General features: G+C 50.5%; 1 protein-coding gene across 1 annotated transcript in view; it reads left to right on the forward strand.

Moving 5' to 3' along the window:
* The first annotated feature begins 236 nt into the window (after positions 1 to 236).
* The window catches only part of SPSB4 (splA/ryanodine receptor domain and SOCS box containing 4), an 86,585-nt gene continuing 59,235 nt past the window's right edge, over positions 237 to 27,586 (forward strand). The window contains exons 1-2 of the mRNA XM_086370325.1: positions 237 to 863; positions 16,163 to 17,009. Coding sequence (XP_086226451.1) covers positions 16,316 to 17,009 — 694 coding nt within the window. The 5' untranslated portion in view covers positions 237 to 863; positions 16,163 to 16,315. The remainder of the gene's footprint in view (positions 864 to 16,162; positions 17,010 to 27,586) is intronic.

Raw genomic sequence — 27,586 nt, forward strand, 5'->3', positions numbered from 1 at the left:
GAATGGCGACCGCGCCGACTCGGCACGCGGCCGCGGGCTCCACTTCCCTCTCCCGCCAGCTGGTGGCCTCGGAAAGGTGGCGGCGCCGGCAGCGGCCCGAGCTGGGACGGGCCGGGGCGCGGGATGGTGGGGGAAGGGGCGTTCCCGGCGGCCGCGCCTTCCGCGGCTATTGGATTAGTGGCCTTCAGGGATGAGCTCAGCCGGATCGGCTTTCAGCTGCAGCCTCTGGGCCGGCCGGGAAGGCTGGGAGCGGGCGGCGGCGGAGGAGGAGGGGGAGGCGGCGGCGGCTGCAGCATCCAGAGCTGGCCGCGGCGGCCGGCGCGCCCCGCGCACAAAGACGCCCAGCCCCTTGGTGAGGGCGATGAGCGCACGGTAGCCCGGACCCGGGCCCCAGTTTCGAACACCAATGCGTGCGCCCAGGGCGAGGGGGAAGACTCCTGGCGCGCCAGGGGCGGGCGGCAGAGGCGCGGCCCGTGCGCCTTGAGCTCGGGACTCGCCGCCCTCCAGGTCCAGCGCGGAGCTTAGGAACCGCTGGAGCGCAGGCCTTGGCGCGCCCCCGGGATCCGCGCAGAAAAGACGCTTCCCCTCTCCCACTCGACCTCCTGCGCCCTCTCGCCGCGCTGGAGCGCCAACTTCCCCAAGAACGCTCCAACTCCGGGCCACCCTGCTGGGCAGAGGGGGCGCTGCTGCGGGGCTCGAACCGTGAGGACGCGCCCCTGGCCCCGGGGAACAAGCCGGCATCTTCGGGGTCGCTCGGGCGCCCCTGAGCTGGTGGCAGCGCCCGCAGACGTCTCTCCTCGGGAGTCCAGGACCTGCCAGCGCTGGCAATTCCTCCAGGGCAGGCGCTTGCCCTCTCTTTTATGGTGAGTATTCTCCATCTTCTGATGAGAGGCGCGCGGGAGCCGAGGTCTGGCCGCGCGGACCTCGTGCGGGCCGGCACTGGCCACAGTCCGCGCTCCTGGCGTGGGTCCGGTCCAGATCCCCGGGAATTCCTCTCTGCGGACTGTGGCAATCCGAGCTGGTTAGTTTGCCTTTGGGCGTTTGGGGCCGGCCCCTGGTGCCATAGGTTCGAAGCCCGCTGCTTTTCTGCGTAATGGAGACAGCACAAAAAACTAACCCCTCCGCCCCCGGCCGAGTCACCCTGCCTGGGTTTAGGTCCATGATCTGTCATTCACTGAATGAGTGACCTTGGACAAGGCGCCAAACCTTGATTTCTTCATCCGTAGAATGGGGGTGATAATGGTACCCTTTTAATAGGGCTCTTAATAGCATCTGTGGGGTGGTTCTCGTAATGTACGTAGACCTGTTCCTGACACATAAGAACCACTCGATCAAACGTTAGCCAGCATTATTATTAGCTGTGTGAGCCCAAGCGTGTCATCTAACTTTCCGGAGCTGCAGCAGTTCTTTCGTCGATGTATTGGGGACAGTAATTTCCAGGAGTCTGTTCGTCCGGGTTGGGGGGCGGGGGCAGTTCAGAGCGATGGAAGTCAAGCGCCTGGCACGCAGTGGGTACTGGTGAAATGGGGGCTGTTGTCACTGTTTACTCTTGACGCTGGATAGTGAGGCTGGTCGCCCGGTCCGAGCGCTGCTTGGGGCCAGCTGCTGGCCTTGCTTGGAGAAAAACTTGGCGATGCTTTGGAAGGGAGGGGGTCGCGTGCAGAGTGAGTCACGGGCAGGGGAGGGGGGTGAGGTCTGGGAAGAAGGGAGGAGGCCAGAGCCTGGAGCGCGGCAAATGTGTCCGCCCTGGTAGGGCAAGACGCGCCACGGGCTCGGTACCAGGAGGGGACGCAGAGCCCAGGACCTCTCCCTGGAGGGAGAAGAGGGCTTGAGGGGAGAGAGGGGTAGGGGGAAGTGGCCGCTCCCGCCTCCGGGATGGAGGAGCATGGGCTGTTGCGGACTGGCAGAGAGAGGAGGGCACTTGTGGGCCGTAGCGCTAGGAGATGGAGAGCTCTCTGGAATAAGCTTGATTGAGTTCGAATTCCGCCTCCACCATCAGTCCGCAGTGTGACCTTGGATAAGTACTCTAATCTTTCCGAGCTCAGTTTCCTCGTCTGCCCCAGACTCCTCCTGGGGGAGTTTAGGGGTTGGAGTTCTCTCCTCTCTAGGAATCAGAGCCTCCATCCTCCATCCACCTTCCGTCCTCCTGCAATCGATGAACATAAATCAGGAAGACGTGCCTGAGCTTGGGGGAAACGCTATTAAAAGGAGAATACAGAAGCTGCCCGCCCCTCCCCCTCCAGGCGGTCATTGCACCTAAGGAAGAAGCGCCCGTGCAACACATCTCTCCCGCCTCTCCCTCTCTTTCCCCCTTGATGCCCCTCTCCTCCAACCCAGTTCTGCAGTCTCTGTCACTGAGACTGATGGGGGATCCTTCTTCATCCTCCACAACTCCATTTTTCCAAAAGTGCTGCTGATTAAAGGAGTTTGTAGAAAGACACGGTGTTGGTAGCTTGATACAAACATGTTTGACACAAGACACTGTCCTCCTGAGATACATAACCCTCTGATAGACTCCATTTTACAAACTTCCTTTAAAAGTACCAGTAAAAGGAATTTAAGCCACCTTGGGCAAATAACATACAAAATTCTGCTTGTTGACCATTCTACTCAAATATCTCTCCAGGCTGTATTTCTATTTTGCTTAAAAGACTGGTAAACTCAGTTATATGAGAAGAAACTCTACAGGGACATCATCAAAAACAGTGAAAAGACATGACAAACTGGGAGAATTGTCACTCCTGTCACAAAGGGCTCATCTCTTTAATGTGTAAAAATGTCCTCAAGTCAACAAGAAAAAGACCATTCACGGTTCACATGCACAAAGTAAAACTGAAATATCAAGCATATGACAAGTTGCTCTACCTCATTTTTCTTGAATAAGAAAAATTTAAGTTCAAACTACAAGACAATTTTCACATATCACATTAGCAAATAATAATCATTTATCAGAAACATCTGTTAAAAATATAAGTTAGATCAAATCCCTCCTAGTCTTATAATCTCCTTGAGGCTGCCCAGGAGTAAGATTAAGGTGCCTCCAAAGATCTTCACGACCCAGATAATCACAATGGTGTGATCACTCACCTAGAGCCAGACATCCTGGAATGTGAAGTCAAGTGGGCCTTAGAAAGCATCACTACGAACAAAGCTAGTGGAGGTGATGGAATTCTAGTTGAACTATTGCAAATCCTGAAAGATGATGCTGTGAAAGTGCTGTACTCAATATGCCAGCAAATTTGGAAAACTCAGCAGTGGCCACAGGACTGGAAAAGGTCAGTTTTCATTCCAATCCCAAAGAAAGGCAATGCCAAAGAATGCTCAAACTACCGCACAATTACATTCATCTCATATGCTAGTAAAGTAATGCTCAAAATTCTCCAAGCCAGGCTTCAGCAATACGTGAACCGTGAACTTCCTGATGTTAAAGCTGGTTTTAGAAAAGGCAGAGGAACCAGAAATCAAATTGCCAATATCCTCTGGATCATGGAAAAAGCAAGAGAGTTCCAGAAAAACATCTATTTCTGTTTTATTGACTATGCCAAAGCCTTTGACTGTGTGGATCACAATAAACTGTGGAAAATTCTGAAAGAGATGGGAATACTAGACCACCTCACCTGCCTCCTGAGAAATCTGTATGCAGGTCAGGAAGCAACAGTTAGAACTGGACATGGAACAACAGACTGGTTCCAAATAGGAAAAGGAGTACGTCAAGGCTGTATGTTGTCACCCTGCTTATTTAACTTCTATGCAGAGTACATCATGAGAAACACTGGGCTGGAAGAAGCACAAGCTGAAATCCAGATTGCCGGGAGAAATATCAATAACCTCAGATATGCAGATGACACCACCCTTATGGCAGAAGTGAAGAGGAACTAAAAAGCCTCTTGATGAAAGTGAAAGTGGAGAGTGAAAAAGTTGGCTTAAAGCTCAACATTCAGAAAACAAAGATCATGGCATCCGGTCCCATCACTTCATGGCAGATAGATGGGGAAACAGTGGAAACAGTGTCAGACTTTATTTTGGGGGGCTCCAAAACCACTGCAGATGGTGACTGCAGCCATGAAATTAAAAGACGCTTACTCCTTGGAATAAAAGCTATGACCAACCTAGACAGCATATTCAAAAGCAGAGACATTACTTTGCCAACAAAGGTCCGTCTAGTGAAGGCTATGGTTTTTCCTGTGGTCATGTATGGATGTGAGAGTTGGACTATGAAGAAGGCTGAGCGCTGAAGAATTGATGCTTTTGAACTGTGGTGTTGGAGAAGACTCTTGAGAGTCCCTTGGACTGCAAGGAGATCCAACCAGTCCATCCTGAAGGAGATCAGCCCTGGGATTTCTTTGGAGGGAATGATGCTGAAGCTGAAACTCCAGTACTTTGGCCACCTCATGCAAAGAGTTGACTCATTGGAAAAGACTCTGATGCTGGGAGGGATTGGGGGCAGGAGGAGAAGGGGACGACAGAGGATGAGATGGCTGGATGGCATCACTGACTCGATGGATGTGAGTCTGAGTGAACTCTGGGAGTTGGTGATGGACAGGGAGGCCTGTCCATCTGCAGCCTCTGTTCCACTGTTTCCCCGTCTATTTCCCATGAAGTGATGGGACTGGATGCCAAGACCTGGGCCAGTGCTGAGTTCCCCTCCTCTTTGGGAAAAGACCTAGTTCCCTTCACCCTACAGGGGCTACTTGATTCTCCCCGAGAGAATGATGCCTGACATGGTTACATATCCAGGGTCTTCAAGGGCCCTTTCTTTGTTGGTATAGGAAAGAAGGGTCTCAGGCAACCTCGCAGCTAGAACAGGCCACAGGGTGCAGAAAATCAGGGGGTGTGGAGGTACCTGAAGCAAAGTTACCAGACGTCTCTGCCTCAGAGTCATTTTTAAAAACTAAGTATATGAGTGCATACACACAACTGATGTGAACATAGCCATACACACTTGGCAAGAAAGATCAACAATAAAAAATAAAATAGCAACACATTTGATTTTTTTTTAAGTTTTTATTTATTTTTGGCTGCCCTGGGTCTTTGTTGCTTTGCACGGGCTTTCTCTAGTTGCAGTGAGTGGGGGCCACTCTTGGTGTGGTACGTGGGCTTCTCATTGGAGTGGCATCTCTTATTGCAAAGCACAAGTTCTGGATGCGCTGGCTTCAGTAGCTGTGGTGCGCAGGCTTAGTTGCTCCCTGCCATGTGGAATCTTCCCCAACCAGAGCTCGAACCTGTGTCCTCTGCATGGGCAGGCGGATTCCTATCCACTGCCCCACCAGGGAAGTCCTTTATTTTTTAAATATTTATTTATTTATTTGACACCAGGTCTTAGTTGCAGCATGTGGAATCTTAGTTCCCTGACCAGGGACTGAACCCCGGTACCCTGCATTAGGAGCTCAAAATCTTAACCACTGGACCACCAGGGAAGTCCCCAGCAACACATTTTAAATAAAATATTTTGAATAAAATATGGTCCGTAAATAAGGCTCACAGGGGGTACCTGTTCTGAAGCTGTAGGAAAAAGTCATCTCTGTTGAGTCCTTTGGGAAAGAGGATCAAAGCCCAAATCAGGTGTCGTGAACCTTCCTCGGAAGAACTTTCCAGGGCGGTGTGGACTGTGTGTGATTTTTTTTGCTATACATATTGAGTTAATTCCCATTTAAAATGTGTACTTTAATCATGAGAGAACAATGTTGTTTGTTGTTAAAAAGGCAAACTGTACAAGAGGTGTGTAGTGGAAGTGTCTTCTGCAGCCCAATGTAGCCAGTGGTAGCAGGTGCTGGTAGGAGGCAGAGGCTGGGTCGGGGGCGCTGGCCTCGCCAGCAAGAAACAGAGCCCATGGTACAGAAGACAGCTGGGGATGCAGGATGAGGCCACAGGGCAATGGAGGAATGCCACAGAGGGTGCCCAGCCCCACTTGGAAGTATGAGGAGAATGAATATCAGTCAGGCCAGGGAAGGTGAGAAGGCTCCCAGGAGAAAGGATGGGCAGGATAGGGTTTGTGAGAGGAGTCTACTGTGACTGCTCTGACGGGGGCCGTGCTGGGAGACTGACTGCTATGGGAGAAATAAGCAAGGACAGGTCTTAGGGATCCTTATGTATCAAGGAAAGGGGTACAGCTTCTTCCTGGTGAAGCCACCTGGAGAGCTGAACAAAAGATGAGTGGGTGCCTCGGTCAGATTTACCCTGTGGCAGCATGGATGTTGGCTTGGGGCACCACCGGGAGACCCTTGTAGTAATCCAGGCAAGATCTGAACTAAAGGAGAGCCAAAGGCACTGAGGGAGACCGAGAGACAGGGAGATCCACGGCAGAAAAGAGGACGAGCAGAGAGGAACCGGGTTTGCCAGAGAAGCAAGAGGCTGCTTTCAGCCCTGGGCGTGTAGATTCTGAGGTGCCTGCGGCCCCCTAAGCCGCTGTGTCTGCTATCTAGGATGGGTGGGCGTGTCCACGGGGAAAGAGGCCTCCTGGCTTTACAGCGTTGTTTAAAGGAGCAGCTAGTCTGGGGTGATCTGGGATGGCCAGAGGCTTCCGAGTAGGTGGTTCTGGTGCTGAGGAAAGAGAGCAAGGCTGGAGACCCAGTTTGAGAGAATACGCAGAGGGCTGGGAATGCCAATCACGAGAGAGGGGGCACGCAGAGAGGGAGCAGCAGAACTGAAGAGGCAGCAGTGGGGGAGCCCCATTTATGAGGCAGGCCAGGTGCACCCTGGAGCAGAAAGCTGCAGGAAACTGCCGGAGCTCTGCACCTCCATGTGCTGGTGTGTGCAGAAGGAGGGGCCCAGAGCAGCTCCCAAGTCCTCCACCCGGCTTTCAGGGATGTGAAAAGTCACTGATGGGTGAGCCTGGAGCTCTGCCTTCTCCAGAAACCAGTCTGTGGCTTTGTCCACAGAAACGTCTCGCCCGACAGCCATATTTTGTGAGATGCCACATCACATGGCTTCCTGGGGCCATAGTGGCTCCCTGCTGCCTAGGGCTCCCTGTCTCTCCTCTCTCTCTGGGTCTCTCTTTCTCCCCATTTCCTTCCATCCCCTCTTCCTCTCTAGTTGCGCCCCCACCCCACCCCAGTATCTCAAAAATGCTCCCAGAGACACCTGAAGCTTAACAGAAGGACCTTCAGAAATTCCAGCAGGTTCCTATTATGATCTCCTAGACCAAGCCGGAGGCATGCAGTTTCCATTTTCATTCAGGCATTGAGATTTCAGACAACCAGTTATACCAAGCGAGCAAAGTTCGGGTAGGGAGATAAATGACAGGCTAGACATGAAGGTCACTGTGTTTTCTTTCTTGAAGTTTTTCCTTGAGGGTCCTGTTACGCCTCACCTACCCCCAGCCGCTTTCTCCTAGGTAGGTCTGCTGCAGCCTCACAGAGGCCAGCTGTCCCACAGAGCCGTCCACGCATGCTTGGGGCACAGGGGCAGCTGGAGCAGGAACCAGACTCTGCCAGGAATGCACCTGGATGTAGGGCCTCTGGCCTCGCTGCCTTAGAGGTGTGTCTCTTTCAAATGACCTTGCAGAGCAAGCTGGCTTGGTCACTGCCTAGCAAACCTTCTTCATCCCATCCCCTGCACTCCTTGCTGACTGACAGCCTGAGCTTCCGCCTTGGGGGCTCCTGGCTCTGTCATGCGTGGGAGGATTCCCATGGAAACCCCACAAGAAGGAGAGGCGCAGGGAAGCCTCATTGATTCATGCTCCCGGAGGACGGGCGTGAGACGGTTCCACCTGGAGCTGGACAGATGGCTCTCTTTGTGAGCTCCTGGTAAGAAAGGGCCTGCCCCAGCCAAGTGTCCCTTGAGCTCCATGCATGTCTACAGAGAGAAAAGCTAACGGATGCCCGTGAATAAAAGCTTGGGGGTTCTTTGGCTCATTCACTATTGGCAGGTTCACTCTCAAGGAGCATCTTTTAATAGAATAGTCTCTTTGCTTAATATTTATACCAAGAAAATCTTAGGAACATCCCTGTCGAACCAGGTCCAAGTAGGTACCATTGGCACCATTAGGCAGAGGTGAAAACTGAGGGCTGAAGATGTAAGTAATTGACTCGCCCAAGCTCACGGTGCTCTGCTCTCTCAATCATGCCTCGGTGGAGGCTCTTTCCGAGGCAGCAGGTTGCTTTTATCTCTTTGCTCATGCTTTCGCACCCACCACTTTCTCTCTGAGCCAGAGCCCTGCAGAGTCCCGAGAACTCTGGTGGCAGACCCAGCCCCTGCTTTTGAGTTGTCCCCCGTCTCAGAGGGAGGGAGGCGGCTGAGGAGACATCAGTGATAAGTCTGTGATGGAGACAGGTGCAGGGGTTCTCAGAGTACAGGATGACGAGCTCCCCAGAGGCACTGATACTCGAGTTGAATGAATTACCCAGTGAGTATATGTGGAAGGGGTGTGCAAGGGAGAGTGAACGGGTAAAGGCGGCAGAGGTTCAGGACACGAGTGTGTGGGCCCCTGTGGTGCCTGTCGGGAAATTCACACAGCTTAGTGGAGATGCTGTGAGGGACTTCATAGAGGGAGATGGGCCAAGAAAGCATTGTGGGGCTTTTGTGGCGGGAAGGGTTAGGAGGGGCTTCCCTGGTGGCTCAGTGGTAAAGAATCTGCCTGTCAATGCAGGAGAGAGCAAGTTTGATCCCTGGATCAGGAGGATCCCCTGGAGAAGGAAATGGTAACCCACTCCAGCATTCTTGCCTGGGAAACCCCACGGACAGAGGAGCCTGGCGGTCTACAGTCTATGAAAGAGTCGGACACGACTTAGCAACTAGACAACAACAATAAAAAGGGTTAGGAGTTTGTACTTTCTCCTGAAAGCCCTGGAGAGCCTGTGGGGGATTTTAAGCAGGGAATATGATTAGATCAGCTTTGCATTTCACAAGAGCTGTCATATATGTTTGAACGCAATAGTCAGTCTATTATAGGGATTCAAGTGGTATCAAAATGCACTTCTTTTTACAGTCCTTGTCATTATTCAGACTTGTCACTGAGTCTGACCCCTCTGAGCTCTCCTGGACGGGAAGTGATCAGGTCTTACACTTTCCTGAAGCCTCACATCTCCAGGGAGGCATGGTTACTGCTGGTTAAATGAAGGAATGAAATCCACCCCCAGCCCCTTCCCTAGCAAGTCCAAAGCCAGAGGCCACATTGAGGGGAGGGCATTTCACCCAGTCATCATCAATCCTGCAGCAGTCCTGTCTCCTGGCAGACCCCATGCCTGACTAAGTCTAGCAGACAAGACTCCGAGAATGGGATTTGGGGTCCTGGGCCTCTGAAGACTTGAGTATCACATTTTGCAAACAGCTGAGGCTCCTTACGAAGTGCGACATCCACGCTTTGTGTCTCCTCATTTCCCTCTCGGGCTGCAACACCCACCAGGGTCCTGGGAAGGGGAGCTGACAATTTGAGTTTTTGTTTTCTTGCTCAGCCATCACTGAAGCCCCGGGGCGGATCCTTCCAGATAATGTCATTAAGCATCCCCATTCAAGCATGGCCTAAGAAATTAAGTTTGGTTTGAGGAAATGTGACGGAGGCACTGTTCAGTATGCCCTCCACTTGCTGGGTTGAGAGCTGATGTTACTCCTACCAGGGAGTTAGACCTTGTTGTATCTCATCTATGCCTAGTCCAGTGCCATGTGCTGTGGTGGAGATGAGAGGAGAGATGTGACAAGCCCTCAGTCCCTCTGGCTGGAGAGAGGGGGCAGGGGCTGAGCCTGACTTGGCCACTACTGCATGCCCCTAGCTCTCAGCAGTAAAGAACCTGTCACATGACAGCCATCCACCAAGTCTTTGTTGAATGAATAGATGAGGGCTGGAAGCAGGAAGGGAGCACAGCAGTATCTAACAAGGGGCAGACTGGATGTGACCCAGGCTCAGAGACTCAGAGATGGTGACTGTGTTAGTGGGGAACGAGGCCCCGTGTTCCCATCTCCTGACTCCAGCCCTGGACCTTTTCCTGCTGAATCCTCTAGAGAGAACAGAAAGCGAGAACTAGCTGAAGGCCAGAATCTCCTCTTCACACCATACACGTACTCCACCCTGTCTTCAAAGCACCGTGCTTGTATATGTGCTTGGGGAGGGGAGGGGGGTTATGAAGAAGCCCAGGGGAAGCTTCCTGTCCCCAGAGCAATGTCCCTTGAGGTAGAGAAAAAAAAAAAAACAAGATAGTGGACCAGAAGGTCCTGGCTGACTTAGGAGGGACAGGCACCTAGAGGCCCGGAGGATCAGGGCAGGCTTCCTGGAGGAGGTGGGGCTCTCGGGCAGAATTGGGAAGGTGAGGAAGGAAGGTCTGGGGCCCCAACTGTGCATGGACAAAGACATGAAGATTGATGTGTCACCCTGGCTTAGAGGTTGGGACTTTGCATTAGTAACTTTCTATCTCCCAGCTCTGGCCTTGGCCCTGTCTTTAGCTGGTCATGCTAATCCTGACCTCTGCCTCTGACAGCTTCCATGGGAATAAGCCCAAGTAACTCAGCCCCTCTTTTATTCATTTGTTAGTTCAGTCACAGTTGTAGGAGACTGCAGGAGCTGGAACTTGTATGGGGTGAGGACTGCAAAGGCAATGACCCACTTGGGTGCTGGACAGGTATGGGCAGAGTGGATCCACAGCCAGTGGAGCTGGGCACTCGAGAGAAAGTAAAAACTTCCTTTTGTGAGCATTTACACTGATTTCTGTCCTTTGTTGCTATGAACCACTCTACCCTTTGCTTCTGTAGCTAAATCCTAGCACATGCCCTTTTTCCTTTTTTTGCTTTTTATTTTTGGCTGTGCAGGGTCTTCAAGGGGGAACACCAGCTTTTTCAAGTTTGGCGCTCAAATTTAGTCATGTCCGACTCTTTTGAGACAGCATGGACTATAGTCCACCAGGCTCCTCTGTCCATGTGACTCTGCAGGCAAGAATACTGGTATGGATTATTATTTCCTTCTCCAGGGGCTCTTCCCGACCCAGGGATCAAGCCCTCATCTCCTGCACTGCGGGTGGATTCTTTACTGCTGAGCCACCAGGGAAGCCCTTGGAATGCATTCAGGAGGTTAAATGGCTAGGGCAGAGGACACGCACAATTTAAAGAAGCATGTAACATTCACCCGGTGCCTCCCAGGTACCTATGCCATTCCAGACAGATGTCTCCCCTGATCCTTGCAAAGACAGGCAAGGTTAGCCCATAGAGTGCTTTTCAGATGCGTCTCAGAGAGGTTAAGCCCTTACACAGGGCCCGGTGGACAGGAAGGGATTGAATCCCTGCCCTTTGTTATATTGTGCAGTCACTGGCTTTCCTTAGTGAATGACCATTAGTGGACATGAGCACTCTGCTTTGATCCTGTCTTGTGGGGAGCAGCAAAGGGGTTGCTGTGTGTCCACCTCACTATTGCCAGTGGGAGCAACTTTTGAGGTCCCCACCTGCCATTAATGGGGCAGAGGCTTCACGGCCAGAAAGGAAAGCAGCCAGACCTCCATGGCCTGAAAGTGACTGCTTTCAAACCCAGTAAAGGTGTCTCTTCAGCTGTTCCAAAGCTGGCCTAGTGTACATAGGATAAAGCCATTTCCCTTAGAAATCTCCTGTGTGGGCCACGGAGCTGCTTACAGTCCTGTACCACCAGAGGCTCTGTTCTTGCAATTGGTTGTTTTAGTTGCTAAACTGTGTCCAATTCTGCAGCCCTGTGGACTGTGGTCCACCAGGGACCTCGCCCACAGGATTTCCCAGGCAAGAAGACTGGAGTGGGCTGCCATTTCCTGCAAGGCATCTTTCTGACCCAGGGATTGAACGCATGTCTCCTGCATTGGCCAGCAGATTCTTTAACACTGAGCCACCAGGGAAATCCTGGTTTTTTATTAGATCTTTTGCTATTTTATTATGCTTAATTTATATATTTTCACTCTTCTTCATGCACTAATATGAGTACACCAGCCATGATTTCCTCTGAGCTCTACTTTAATAGGATCCCTCAGATTCTAATACATGGAATGTTTTCTATATTTTATTTTCTAGATACTCTTCAGTTCCTATGTAGGGCTCTTTTTGATCCAAGTTGTTTAAAATAGAGTTTTTAAAAATGTCCAAAGATAGAATTTTGTCATCCATAATTTTGTGATTAATTTCTAGCTTTTCTTCTGTATTCAGTTCAGTTCAGTCGCTCAGTCGTGTCCGACTCTTTGCAACCCCATGAACCACAGCACGCCAGGCCTCCCTGTCCATCACCAACTCCCGGAGTCCACCCAAACCCATGTCCATTGAGTCGGTGATGCCATCCAACCATCTCATCCTCTGTCGTCCTCTTCTCCTCCTGCCCTCAATCTTTCCCAGCATCAAGGTCTTTTCAAATGAGTCAGCTCTTCGCATCCAGTGGCCAAAGTACTGGAGTTTCAGCTTCAACATCAGTCCTTCCAATGAACACCCAGGACTGATCTCCTTTAGGATGGACTGGTTGGATCTCCTTGCAGTCCAAGGGACTCTCAAGAGTCTTCTCCAACACATGTTCAAAAGCATCAATTCTTTGGCGCTCAGCTTTCTTTATAGTCCAACTCTCACATCCGTACATGACTACTGGAAAAACCATAGCCTTGACTAGACGGACCTTTGTTGACAAGGTGATGTCTCTGCTTTTTAATATGCTGTCTAGGTTGGTCATAACCTTCCTTCCAAGGAGTAAGCGTCTTTTAATTTCATGGCTGCAGTCACCATCTGCAGTGATTTTGGAGCCCAGAAAAATAAAGTCAGCTTCTGTATTATCAGATTCTATACGATTTCTGCTTTTGGGGAGAGGTTTTATTTGTGGCCTAATATATGGGAACTCTTTTAGAAATGTGTATACATTAATTGGCTTTCCTGGTGGCTCAGAGGTAAAGAATCCACCTGCAATGCAAGAGACTGAAATGAAGGAAGCATGGGATCAGTTCATGGGTTGGGAAGATCCGCTGTAGGAGGGCATGGCAACCTACTCCAATATTCTTGCCTGGAGAATCCCATGAACAGAGGAGCCTGGTGGGCTACAGTCCAGGGGGTTACAAGAGTCACACAAAACAACTAAACTTCTTCCACTAACTGCTACTATACATAAATTAAATCTGTCTTATTAAGTATGTAATTTTGGTTTTTCTACATTTTTACTTAATTTGGTCAGTTGATCTGTCATGAGCTAAAAGAGGTGAATTAAAATCATCTGCCTCTACTGGGTATCTGATCTTCCTTGTATTTTCTGTAGCTTTTGCTTTGAATTTTGGTGTTGTTATTTAATGTAGTCAGTCTTCAATTGTGGATTATATTCTTTATTGTTATAAAGTGTTCTTTGCCTCATTTAAAATCATCTGCCCTTAATTAACTTTAGTTGGAGAAGGAAATGGCAACCCACTCCAGTATTCTTGCCTGGAGAATCCCAGGGACACAGGAGCCTGGTGGGCTCCCATCGATGGGGTTGCACAGAGTTGGACACGACTGAAGTGACTTAGCAGCAGCAGCCTAATATTAAGTTTACAGTACCTGCTTAGTTTGAGGTTGCTTTTATTTGGTATATATTTACTTTTTCTATTATTTTCAACATTGTTGAATTACTTTGCTTTGGGAGTGTCTCTTAAACGCGGCATATGGTTGAGGGTTTTGTCTTGTTACCTTAAAATCGTTTCTTTTTAGGAGTTTCCTATGGCCATTCATTGATATATATATAGGGTTTTGGTCTTAGTTTTATGTCTTTGTGTTTTTGCTTCTATCGCTTTTTAAAGCAAAATCTTTCCGTGTATGGTCTGTTTTATTTTGTGCTGTGTTTTTTATGACAATTTGGAAGGTTTGTGTTTTATTTTGAGTTCTTCTGGAGGTTGCCTTTGAACTGTGTAAAATGTATTTAATCTTTTTTTTTTTTGAAGCCTGTACTAGTTGCCTCCCTTATGAAATAAGTGATCACAAAATTAGTTTACAAATTTGGTCACAGTTTTCATCTGTTTTGTGACAGCTTTTTTCTGGTGAGTTTTCTTGGTTTGCCGTCTTTTTTCCTGTTCTTTTCCTCATTTCTTTCTTTTCCAGTATCTTTGACTATGTCATGTGCTGCTTCTCTTTGGAAGAGGTGAACCTTCCTGGTCAGCATTTTGCAGGCGGTGTGTGTAGACGAAGTGCCGTGAGGTGTTTTAGGAGAGCAGGATTGCTTCCTGGTTCGTGGTAACTGTTCACAGGCCTGTGGCAACGATTTGTTCTAGCTTCTACGCAGTCAGCAGGGCTCTATAGCCATGGGCTTCCCGCAGTTCAGGCCCTTCTGCTACTCTGCCCACAGCACACTGCTTCCTGTGAAGATGGCGGACAGTAATTTTCTCCATTGGTCCCATCCTCCTTTTTCACCTATAGTGTCAGAGGCAGATCCCATCGCTGGACCACACACCCTGTACCCATGGGTCTTGATTAGGAATCTTCGTTTTCCTTCTTCAGGGAGTGCCAGCTACTGGCTGACTCTGCCATCTTCATCAGCAATCTGCAGCCACAGGTGTCTTCTGGAGGTGTTCACTCACACCTCGTTTGATCTTCACTGCTTTTGGCAGCCCTTGACCGGTTTTTTGGCAGCCTTTCCTTATAAGTTGTGGTTTGGATTACAAATGTGTTCTGGTTTTGCTGAAGATAGAATCTGCATTCCTGTTTCTGTTTCTCCTTTATTTTGGGTGATTTTGGATATGAAGAGGAGTAACTATTTTGCTATCTTAGAAATGTCTAGTGTTGCATATTTTTACGTATGCTGGTATCCCCTTAGGTTAAACATTAGCCAGAGTTCTCTGGATAAGGTTGGCATGCGCTGAAGCTGGGGTCTGACAATAGAAAGGAAAGAACACAGAGCTGAAAATAAAATTGGAAGGTTCAAAAAGCAATGCTCACTATTGCAGCCAGTGCTGTATGGCACTTTGGCTGGGACTGTACCACTATTTGGGTGCAACGGTGTGGCCAGGCAGAGCAGGGCATGGGAAATGTCTGCCTCCTGGTCTGTCTCAGGGGAAAGTGCTCTGAACCTAGCAACTCTCAGACCAGGGAGGGGAAGGCACATGCCTTTGCTCTAGATGGGCTGCAGGGCTCAGCTCTCCATCTCTCCCCACACCCAGGGTCCATCCAAACACCCCAAGAACCCTGAACTCTGGCTGGTCTCTTAGTGATGGTGGCCAAGTTCTCCTCCCTGAAAACCAGGGTCTTGTCTCAGAGGAGGCTGTCCAGAGTCAATGTTGTTAATGGGGTTTATATGCCCAAAGACAGAGCTTGCCCATCCAAAGGGAAGTGGTACATGCAAGATGTCTAGAAGACAGAGCCCGAAAGGAAAATCTGCTGGCAGAGTCTCAGGTTTGGCTTCTAGTATTGTCTCTTAGCTTCCCATACCACTTGGAGGGAATATTTTATCCCCATTTTATAGATAGAGTCTTAGACAGGCTAAGAGAACCTTCCTGTGGACGCACAGCTAAGAGATGGAGAGAGGGATTTACATATAGTTCTCTCTGGCTCCAGAGCCTGAACACCAACTCTCTCATCACCCTGCTTCCAATTCACCTTACCATGGAGACCTCACCCTATCCTCAGATGCTTGCCTTATGTCCTTGTTCATGTCCCTGGGTGACCTTGATGAATCTTTGCTCAGTGTCTAGCTTCTCAAGACTGATTGCACTTTAAATGCTATTTAAGCTCCCCAGGGCTGCCAAGGATAGGAACCAATGGACCATATCCTAAACATCTCCAATGCCCCTGTCTTGAACACCCTGTTCCCCCTACCTAGAGCACAGGGCTTGTTTCTTGGGACCAAGTGCACTGGGGTTCTCTATGATTTTGAGCAAATCACAACTTCTCTGGGCTCAGTCCTTATTTTGAAAATAAAATAGCCTGTGATTTCTCCAAGAGCAGAACACAAACTCTGAAGCCAGATGGCCTCAGTGTGGATCTTGGCTCAGCCCCTTCTTAACTGTGAAATGTTGGTTAATTAGTTATCTCCTCTATGACCTATGCGTTTCTCATCTATAAAATGGGAATAATAATGAATGTCTTATTGGGAGGGCTTAAGGATTAAATGAGCTAATAAATGTGAATCATCTAGAGCAGTGTCTGGCAAATGGTGAGTTCTAGATAAGTGCCATATATCATTCTATTCATTAGTTATTATTATGAATGCATGCCCAGGGCCCAGCCAAGGCATGGGCATAGATGGCTGTCGAGGCTGCTGTTATAAGCCGTGTCCTTTGCTTCCTTCCAGGAGCTTGGTTCCCTGCCCCAGCCCCGTGGAGGCTGTGGGCGTGTCCGGTCCAGACGCCTGGTTTCCAGCCCCGTGGCCCATCCCTGGCTGCGGGGAGTGGAAGCTCCCAGGAGGTAGCGGTGGCCCGCAGCGGCCCCGTCCCGGCAGCAAGCCATGGGCCAAAAGCTCTCGGGGAGCCTCAAGTCGGTGGAGGTGCGGGAGCCGGCGCTGCGGCCGGCCAAGCGCGAGCTGCGGGGAGAGGAGCCGGGGCGGCCGGCGCGGCTGGACCAGCTGCTGGACATGCCGGCGGCGGGGCTGGCGGTGCAGCTGCGGCACGCGTGGAACCCCGAGGACCGCTCGCTCAACGTTTTCGTCAAGGATGACGACCGGCTCACCTTCCACCGGCACCCGGTGGCGCAGAGCACGGATGGCATCCGTGGCAAGGTGGGCCACGCTCGTGGCCTGCACGCCTGGCAGATCCACTGGCCTGCGCGGCAGCGGGGCACGCACGCAGTGGTGGGCGTGGCCACGGCGCGGGCCCCCTTGCACTCAGTGGGCTATACTGCGCTGGTGGGCAGCGACGCCGAGTCCTGGGGCTGGGACCTGGGCCGCAGCCGCCTCTACCACGATGGCAAGAACCGGCCCGGCGTAGCCTACCCTGCATTCCTGGGGCCTGAGGAGGCCTTTGCGCTGCCTGATTCACTGCTCGTGGTGCTGGACATGGACGAGGGCACACTCAGCTTCGTCGTGGACGGCCAGTACCTGGGCGTGGCCTTCCGTGGCCTCAAGGGCAAGAAGCTCTACCCGGTGGTGAGTGCCGTGTGGGGCCACTGCGAGGTCACCATGCGCTACATCAATGGCCTTGACCGTAAGTGCAGCCTGCCGTGGGGGATTGTGGGGGATTGTGTGGGTGGGGGCCGGGCAGGGATGGGTCCAGAGGCTGCCAGTCCCTAGTGGAGCTGGAGAGGGAAGGGAGTTTGTGGGGAGGGGAAGCAGGTGAGGCCCCATCCGCCGTCAGCACTTGGGATCATCCTGCGGCATGGACTGGAGGTAAGGATGTGGACCCCAAGCCAGGCTCCTGGGTTTGGATCTTGACTTTTTTCTGCTCACTTGGTGATCTTGGGCGGTGCCTCAGTTTCCCTCTCTGCAGAAGTGACTCAATGAGAGTAATCTAGTTCAGGGTTGTTATGAGAAATCAAATAAGATAGTAATACTGTAAAGTGACCCTGATGCTGGGAAAGATTGAAGGCAGGAGAAGGGGGCAACGGAGCATGAGATGGTTGGATGGCATCACCGATGACATCAATGAACATGAGTTTAAGCAAACTCCCTGAGGGGATGAAGGACAGGGAATCCTAGCACATTGCAGCCCATGGGGTCACAAAGAGTCGGACATGACTGAGTGGCTGAACAACAACATGAAGTGCTTAGGACAGTGCTTAGAACTGTCGGTGCTAGTCACAAACCTTTCAGTCTCTGTAAAGTGAGAGTGAAATTGCTCAGTTGTGTCCTACTCTTTGCGACCCCATGGACTGTAGCCTACCAGGCTCCTCTGTCCATGGGATATTCCAGGCAAGAGTACTGGAGTGGGTTGCCATTTCCTTCCCCAGGGGATCTTTCCAACCCAGGGATTGAACCCAGATCTCCCGCATTGCAGACAGACGCTTTACCATCTGAGCCACCAGAGAAGCCAGTCTCTGTAAGGATTGTGCCAAATGATGTCTCCTGTGTACCTGGCTTCAAGTTCACAGCAGGAGAAGAGAGACAAGTAGAAGACAGAGTCTCTGCACTTGAATCTCTTGCACTCAAGTTACTGATAAATAATAAGTATTGATAGTAACTATCATTTATTGAATACCTGCTGTATGTAGGGGCTGAACACTCAAATCTAGGTCTTCCTGCTGAACTCTCTCTTAAAGGGGGCATCTCGCTGACTATTGCCTCATGGGAATGAGAGCCAAAAGTTGTGGAATCTTCTGACTTCTTTCCAGAGGACCCAGCAATCTAGATTTTGTGCAAACTATTCCCATTTTTCAAGTTGGCAGCTGCTAAAGACACCGTGTGGACAAATAGAACTCCCTTGCAGGTTGCAGATAAGCCCACAGGCTGTTGGGTTTGACTCTGACACCTCTAAGGCCTTCTCTCATTTAATATACACAGTCATCCTGTGAAGCTAGCTTAAAAAAAACCCTGGTAACAAAAACGGTTGTTGATTTTAGGAGGGAGTCACTCAGGCAGGGTGGCCCCTGGACAGAAGTACACATGACTGTCTGCCCCCCATTGAATCCCTGCTGAGCAGAGCCTGGAGTTGGGCGCTTGTGGGCTTGCACATACCTTATCCACTTGACTTATCCCCTGATGAAGCTCCTGAGGTGGGCATTTAAAGCCAGAATTCCAGCTTATTAACTTTAAACCAGCAATATAACTGCTCCCTTTTGGAGAAGAGGAAACTGAAGAGCGGAGCTTGCCAAGAACAAGAACCCGGGCCTACCTAATTCTCTCAGCTCTGAAGCCCATTCTTTTCCCATGCTCCCCACTTTAGCTGAGGGACTGAGAGCAACACTCCAAAAAAGAGGTCAAGGACAAGATTATACTCAAGTAAAATTGACATTGACTCGAGCTAGGGTGGGTTGACCATTTTCAAGGGTGACAGGCCACCAGGAAGTGGCTGCTGTGCTCTATTCTGTGGTTTAATTGGCAACACTTTTGCTCACATTTCATTTCCGTGGTTGTTGGACTAAGATTGACATTGAATGGCAAAGTGTTGTTCTGTTTTTTCTCTGATTGACTGATTAAATAAAGAAAAGATGAATATTTGTCCTGAGATGGGCTGGCTTAGTCACCACAGTGCCTAGTGGAGAATGCTGGGTGACGTGGTAACCAGGCAAACCCCAGTGCTGAGGAAACCATCAGCAACAGCAAATTTTATTTTTGTTAACAAATACTCTTGTAAAATGCAACTGGGAAATCTACTTGCCAGAATTGCTCACTGGACTAGAAGGATGGCCTTGATGTACCAAGGCTCTGGGTTCTGACATGCCTCGTTTCCCCCTGCATCTCAATGCTCAGTGGTTTTGTGTCTTTGGTGAGCCACTCTAATGCCTCATTTTACTCATTTTACTCATCTGTAAAAGGGAACAGTGTCAGGTCCCTTTCATAGCTGCTGTGAAATCTCATGCAGTGGCACCAATAATATGATAGCTGGGATGCAAGGCTGGCATTGATACCCAGCAGAACTACCTGAGCCAACAACTGGGCCCCCAAGGTGGGCTTTCCCTTGGGTATTGATTCCACGGGTATTACCTGCTGCTTCATTTATAGCTACAAGCTAAGGTGCTAACAGGGTCGCAGCTAGTGGCTCCCCAATGCAGCATAGGATCAAGAGCAGTCAGGCCTTGATGTTCTGCTGAGGGCAGAGTCTGGATGGGAAAGGATAGTCGTGTCCTGACATCTGGGGCTTTTGGATCCTTCAGGTGGCTGGAGACGCTTGGTGAGACTGAAACTTGGAATGTTCCATCCTCCCCTTTGGCAGTGATTTTTTTCCGGTTGGCAGAGGCTAGAATGCCCATCCAGGAGGCAAGGGGAGGTCAGGATGTCATGTCATATGAGCCTTGGGCATTTCGCATTGGGTAACAGGACTGACTTGAGTACTGTGATCCTGGCCTCTTCTCAGATACGAGTGATGTTTTCTATCTTGGGCAGGGTGTGATTCCCAAAGGGGGAGCTCAGCTTTTCTGGGCTTTGAAAGACCCATGGTCGATGGGACAAGACCTGACTATAGTGTAGACCACCAAAGGACAGGCCGAGGGGAGTCTGACAGGGACTGGTGGGGAGGGGATTGTGCAATGCCTATAGCTAGTAACCTGGGCTGAAGTCCAGTGGATTCCTGGGACACTGAGAGGGGTTTGGCCCTAGGGAGTCCCTGGGTGACCCAAGATGGATTTCTGAGTATGAGGAGAAGTCTGAGCAACACTGCTTGTGGACATGAAGGCAGGTCCCCAAAGTCAGCCCTGACCAGGGGAGTAGGGGACTGCAGTCACAGAGAGAGGTTATGGAGCAGAGAGGCAGATGGAGTTCCTCTCTGGGATGGATTGATTCCCCACAAGATCACGGTGGGGAGAAAAGATGGGCTTAGAGTCTGGCCCAACACTCACCAGGAGGCCGTGGACAAGGATTACCTCCTTCCGGTGGACCTCAGTGTTCTCCTTTGTGAAACAGCTGTGGTAAAGCTCGCCAGCACAGAGCAAGCCCACAGCGACTGCTGCTCACTGCTTTGATTAACTAGGTGAGCTGGGCCAGGTCTGGGGGTTCACCTAAGGATAAAAAGCAAAGTGGCCTCAATAAGGCCTTCTCCAGTATGTAGGAAGGAAGTTAATGGACATCATTTTCTCAGTTTTTTTAATTTTTACAACTATAAAAGCAAGACTTAGAAAGAGCTAACTGCTTGTGACTCTGAAGTATGTGTTTGTGGAGGCTAAGAGCTCCTGGAAGTGCATTTTCCTATTACAAATGTGTTCTTCGGCTACACCCTGGAGCAAAACAGATCAGCATCTGGGGTGGGGGGTTTACTATAAAGAACTACAGGATGCCCAGGGACTCTGCCATTTGAGTGAGTCGAGAAGCACAGAACCCAGGCCAGGCAAACTGGCAAGCTGGCTCAAGGTACCTGTGTCCGGGGCCAAATAACAGCAGTGACACCATCAACCATAACTGACACTTCTCTGGTACTTAGTGTGGGCAGGGCTAGATTCTAAGTACTTTGCACATTTTAATTCATTTAATGCTTGTAACAACTCTTTATAGCTAACCACCTATATGATCATCTTCATTTTCCCATAAAGAAACTGAAGCCCAGAGAGCTTGAGTAAGTTGCTAAAGGTCACATAGCTAATAACGGGATCAAACTGAGGCAGGCTGGTCCAGTGGGTTCCTTGTGCAGATGTTTACAGATTTTACAGATTACTGGGAAGGAACAGGAGAGGCTGCTCCATCGGGCTGGGTGGCTACTCAGCAAAGGATGGAACCCTTTCCTTTGGCAGTGAGTTCGGAGGAGGCCCTGAGAATCTGTCCCTCCCACTGGTTTCACCTCCAGCCCTCAAAGCTCTTGGCTTAGCACAGAGCTCTGCGGGATGTTGTGAAAAGTTTGTTGCATAAAGACAGCCCCAGCAGTGTCTGTGAATCAGGCGTGCTTTGGTCGCTCACGGGAGAATGTCACTGAAAGCATCCCAACCGCTGTGAGGGTCATCCCTGGGGTGGGCCCGGCCTTTGGAATCTGCTCCAGGCTGGTTTCCGGAATTGCTCCCCGGCCCCCGGCTCCTCCTTCTGCATGCTGGCGGCCAGGAGGCCTGACAGAATGGCTTTGTCTCCTGTCTTGGAATTCTTGGGTGGTAAGTAGTATGTGAGGGCTTTCCAGATGGCTCAGTGGTAAAGGACCTGCCTGCTAGTGCATGAGACATAAGAGATGTGGGTTCGATCCCTGGGTCGGGAAGATCCCCTGGAGGGAGAGCACGGCCACCCTTTCCAGTATTCTTGCTTGGAGAATCCCATGGACAGAGGAGCCCGGCGGGTTATAGTCCATGGGGTCACAAAGAGTCGGACACCACTGAAGTGACTTAACACGCACGCACAAGTAGCACGTGAGTGACCCAGGAAGAGGAGAGGGGCCTCAGACACAGAAGCTTTGATCTGGGAGTCGTGTAATTCTATGTATGGAGGGGTACCAGCTAGGTTCTATGCCCTAGGCCAAGTGTCTTACTCACTTTTTTTTTTTTCAGTCCACACAGTGACCCTCGAGGCAATGTTATTGTCATTATCGCCATCTTATAGATGGGGAAACTGAACCTTGGAGAGTTGAAGAGTTGGCTCAGGGCCCCACAACTAGCTACTGGCAGGGCTATACTGAAGCCTGGGGCACTCCTGCACCTTGCCTCCTGCAGCCTGGGCCAGCCCTGCTTCCACTCTGCCTACCAGTTCCAAAGAACAGGTTTCTGAGCCCAGGACTGACTTTCTGGGGGATGGGGGGCAGGAACCTCTAGCATCTCAGGCCTGATGATCAGGGAGGGCTTGTCCACCTTCCTCAAGCCAGAGACACTGTGGTTCCAGACGTCATTCCTAGATGGTTTAATTGATCTGCCAACAAGTATTTATTGGCGCAACAGCTCCTCAAAGAAGCCCTGGCAGCCAGCCAAGGCTTCTGGTATTGATGAAGGCCAGAGAGAGTTTTCTACCAGGATGACTGCAAGGACACTGTCCCCTTGCCAGAACTGTCTGCTCTGTACTCACGACCTTCCTGCCCAATTCCCGTGTGTCTCCTGGTGGCACGGTCCTCCTAGCCGCCCTGACATCCGGATTGTGCTTCTCCTCCCTCCTGACTCAGGTCCAGGCCTGGTCTCCCCTTTGATCAGTGCCCTATCACTCTGCCCTGACTCCATCTCACCCCAGCCCTCAGCCCATGGCTCTGTCCCCTGAGCCCCCAATTCAACACTGAGTCCTCCTCCCGCTTCACTCCACTCACTACTTTTCCACATGGGTATGCCTTCTTTCTCCAGGTGGGTGTGAAGTTCCCCAGGGCACAGATGGTCACACAGGAGGCATGTGTGGGGAAACGGGCAGAGTGGGGACTTTATTTACTTATCTTTAAAATAATTTTATCTAGTTTTGGTTATGCCGGGTCTCCATTGCTGCAAGGACTTTTCTCCGGTTGCGGCAAGTGGGGGCTACGCTCTAGTTGCTGTACTCGAGCTTCTCATTGTGGTGCTTCTCTTGTTGTGGAGCACAGGCTCTAGGGAACACGGGCTTCGGTAGTTGTGGCACATGGCCTCAGGAGTTTTGGTTCTTGGGCTCTAGAACACAGGCTCGATAGTTGTGGGGCGTGGGCTTAGTTGCTCTTCGGCATGTGGGATCTTCCCAGATCAGGGATCAAACTCGTGTCTCTTGCATTGGCAGGCAGATTCTTTACCACTGAGCCACCAGGGAAACCCCAGAGGGATTTAAAAATATGTGTGCATTTACTTTTGAAAGGTAAACGGTGCATGTGACAACAAATTTAACAGTTACAAAAGACTGGTAAAATACCCCCATCCCAAAGCTCCCCAGCCTGTTCCTGCTGGCAACCACTATCGTCACTCTTGCCCGTGTCCTTACAGAAGTCTCACACCAGCGTGATCTTACGGTGAATGTTGCTCTGCATCTCATTTCCCCTCTTAGTAGATCTTGGTGATTTTTTTAATATGATTAACGTAGAGCTGCCTCATTCCTTATTAACAGCTGCATGGGTTTCTGTGTAATGGTTGTATCATAATTTAATTATCTAGACTCTTACTTTTGGACATCTAGGTAATTTCCAGTCTTTGAGGGTAAACTTTTGATCCTGATTTGTAGTTTTATTTTTTACCCCTGCTGGCTAATTGACATCCTTGAGCCTTAGTTTTTCCCCCTCTGTGCAGTGGGAAGAATTAAATATACCTTGCAGAGTTGCTGTGAATATTAAGATTGATGCAGAAATGCAGCATGCACCAGCATGCAACTCACATTAGGTGTGGGGTGGAGGGGAGCCTTTGATATTACAGTATTTCCTGTGTTACCCATCGTGCTGTGCCAATGCTGAGCTCGTCTTTGGCACCTGATGAATGCTTATGAATGGTTTGGTTTCTGGTTTAAAATAGAGCACAGTTGCTTTAATTTTGTATTAAAATGGCTTCAAACTCATTGTTGGACCATGATCATTTGATTCAGTCAGTTCAGTCAGTCTTTATATGGGATGCCTGTCAGTATAGTGAGGCCAGTGGGCCCTTTCTTGCATACAGCCGGTCCATGTGCTCTGCTGTGCTTAGTCACTCAGTCGTGTCCGACTCTTTGCAACCCCGTGAACTATAGCCGGCCAGGCTCCTCTGTCCATGGGGATTCTCCAGGCAAGAGCAAGTCCATAAGAAGTGTGTTTTGCTGATTTGTGTGGTTTTTTTTTTAACCTTTCATTATTTTATAGTTAGACAATGAAAACTCAGAAAAACAACAGTAGTTTCTCTCAAGTCAGTGAATAGCAGAATGAAACTCTTAAAACATGTCTTTCTGGGCTTCCCTGGTTAGGAATCCACCTGCCAGTGCAGGGCTCACAGGTTCCATCCCTGGTCCAGGAAGATCCCATGAGCCATGGAACACCTAAGCTCGAGCACAACAGCACCTAAGCCCGCACTCTGGAGCCCATGAGCCACAGCTACTAAGCCTGTGTGCTGCAATGACTGAAGTCCGTGCACCTAGAAACGGTGCTCCTTGACAAGCGAAGCCAGCAAAATGTGAAACCCACACGTCACAACTAGAGAGTAACCCTGCGCACTGCAGCTAGAGAAAAAGCCTGCAGGCAGCAGTGAAGACCCAGCACAGGCAGAAATAGATAAATACATGAAACACGCCTTTCTTACCACAACATACTTCCTGTTTTATTTATTTACTTATTTTTTTATTTTTTTAACTTGCTTGTTTTGCTGTTTCGTTATTGCTGCTGCTGCTGCTACTGCTAAAAGTGGCAGTTCTTTGAGGCCAGAAGTGCATCCTAGTCTCCTCAGCCACCCCTGCAGCAGAGTACATGGTAGGTGCTCAAGCAGTGTGTGTTACTGTGCTGAGCTCCCACCACCTGCTTAGCTTTTCTCTTCTCCACTGCAGTGCGACTGGAGTCATTGTTGGTTGGATGGGAGTGGGCAAGGCTCAGAGTTGCCGCCCCCTTGAAGCCTGACCCCAGAGCAACCCATTTCCACCCCTCATTGTGCATCATGCACCGCACATCTGTCCCCGTACCCAAGCCAAGCAGAGGCTGCATGATGGCGCAGCAACTCAATTCAGGGTCTCAGCATTCAGAAACTGGCCCCTACCCTTTGTTTTCCACAAAAAGGAACAGACTTTCAGCTGAATAAAAGGGCTTCGCTCAGACAATGTGGCCCTGCTTTGAGAGTTCTTTTCACACTTCACGTAGTCATGAGTAGGGTCATGACTAGTAAGTCCTGCCTGCAGAAGGGAGCTTTTTGTTGTTGTTGTTAATGTTTATTTCTTTATTTATTTGGCTGCATCGGGTTTTAATTGTGGCATGAGTGATCTTTCGCTGAAGCACACTAACTCTCTAGTTTTGGCATGCAGGCTTAGCTCCTCAACATGTGGGATCTTAGCACCCCACCCAGGGATCAAACCGACGTCTTCTGTATTGCAGAATGGATTTTTAACCACTAGAACACCTGGGAAATCCCGGAAAGGAGCTTTGAAATGCAGGCCCATTTGGGACAAGTGTCCCCATGGGCCACTGTGGAGCTGCTGTCATTTTTCTTGGGGGGGCAAAGCCAAGGGTCATGGGAAGAACTGCAGCTTGGGATCTCCCAGCCTTGGCCTCAGTCAGGACTTGGCTGCTAGTTAGCTCTGACCCAAATCACCACCCCTGAGCCATACTGTCCTCACTGTAATAGTAACAGAAATTTACTTTCCCATAAGGCATCAAGTTCATAGGTCACATATAGAAAGTGACTGGACTGGTGCCTGGCACATAGTATGTACTGAAAAATGTGGGTTTAAAAATTACCAGTTTGGACTATTACAGCTCCCATGCTGCTGCTAAGTCACTTCAGTCGTGTCCGACTCTGTGCAACCCCATAGACAGCAGCCCACCAGGCTCCCCCATCCCTGGGATTCTCCAGGCGAGAACACTGGAGTGGGTTGCCATTTCCTTCTCCAACGCATGAAAGTGAAACGTGAAAGTGAAGGTGCTCAGTCGTGTCTGACTCTTAGCGACCCCATGGACCGCAGCCTACCCAGACTTCTCCGTCCATGGGATTTTCCAGGCAAAGAGTACTGGAGTGGGATGCCATTGCCTTCTCCCATAGGTTGGTAAAATTCTTTAGTGTTATTAGACGTGGAAGTAATTATTGTTGTTAAATGTGGGTCCATGTTGTGAACACTGATGGATTCCACACAAGGGAGGTTTGGGGAAGTTTATGTCTCTTTTCTCTTTGAGATACGTGATGGAAATGCCACCAGAGGTTCAGAGGCCACTGTGAGTTTGTCACAAATGAGCTGGGAGTGCTCAGCCTTCCTATGAGCAGTTTTAAAGGTTTCCAGCTAAAGTGTCTGCTTCACGCACTCTGTAGCTTTCACTGGTGAATTTCCCGGTGAGTGTGTTTTCAATACGGATGTCCAAACATGCAGTGTCCTCACCAGTTATGCCATGTGTATATTCAGCAGAGATGAGCTGTGAGGTGGTAGGCCTGAGGGGCAGCGTGTGCCTCTGAGCAGATGACTGCTAGGCCTGGCTGTGGACTGGGCACTACCGGACCTTGGAGGAAAGGGAAAGGGATGGGGCGGCCAGTCTTCCCCTCTTGGGGACTGGCAGGGGGTGAAAGCACTCTGCCCCGGGCATTAGGGCTGGAACGTGCCATTGGACAGCCCATGCAAGACCCACATTTTACAGATGGGAGCTGAATGGACCAGAGAGCCGGGAGGAGTTGCCCAAGGTCACCTGATAATTTTAGTCGCAGAACCAGAGCTAAAACCCAGGTCTCCAATGCCCGCTTGGCAATGCACCTCACCAGAAAAATGAGGCTGAGATTCAATGCAGTTTATGAGCCTGTATTGAAAAGCCCAACATCGATAAAGGAGGACACTGGAGTTTAGGAGAAGTAGGATGGATGGGGGTTAAGGGCCTTTGGAGCTTGGGTAGAGTTTAGGTGCTCCCACACCCCCACCTCCACCCATCGGAAGACCCTCCTTGGCCTCTCAGTCCCTCCTACATGTCAGACACCCTACCCCTGCTCAGACACAGAACCAGGGGGTTCAGCGCCGTCAGGACGAGACGCTGGATGGCCCGGGCATAGGTTTCCTGACTTCTCACACCTGTGCAGTGGATGTGATGCTGGGACTTTCCCATAGACTTGCTGTCAGTGTAGCATCTCAGACCTTCGTGTGCACTCAAGTCAGCTGGGGATCTTGTTAAAGCCAGCTTCTGACGTAGCAGGTCTGGGCAGGGCTCTGGGCCGTGCCTTTCTGAGGAGCTCCTGGTGATGCTCATGACGAGGCATCAGGCAGTCTGTTTAACAGAAGGGTTTCCTGAAGCAGGTGTCAGCAGCTGCCACTGTGTTTGAACACCCTCAACTACAGCACAGCCAGCCTGTTCTCACCCCTGCCGATGGGCATCGGTGCGACTGGGGTGGGTGCCACTGGAAAGGGCAGTGAACTGGGGGCATGGGCAAGGCCTCCACATGCAAGGCCCCCACTCCCCTTCCTCCCCATCCCCTCCCCCTGCCTAACCCCACTCTGATCCTGCAGCCCAGCTAATCCCCTTGGCCTATGCTGACCTCTTTTCTTTGTTGGAAATGGCCCGCTTCCCCCGCCCCAGCAAGACCCAGGGTTGCCTAGCCTGGCTCTCTGCCTGCCGCCCTCCCTCCTGGCTGATGCAAGGGCGAGTCCTGTGCA

The sequence above is a fragment of the Bos grunniens genome, chromosome 1 (assembly GCF_055505025.1).
Source record: "Bos grunniens cultivar Pamir isolate PY7600 chromosome 1, Bosgru_T2T1.0, whole genome shotgun sequence".
In the NCBI taxonomy this organism is placed as follows: Eukaryota; Metazoa; Chordata; class Mammalia; order Artiodactyla; family Bovidae; genus Bos; species Bos grunniens.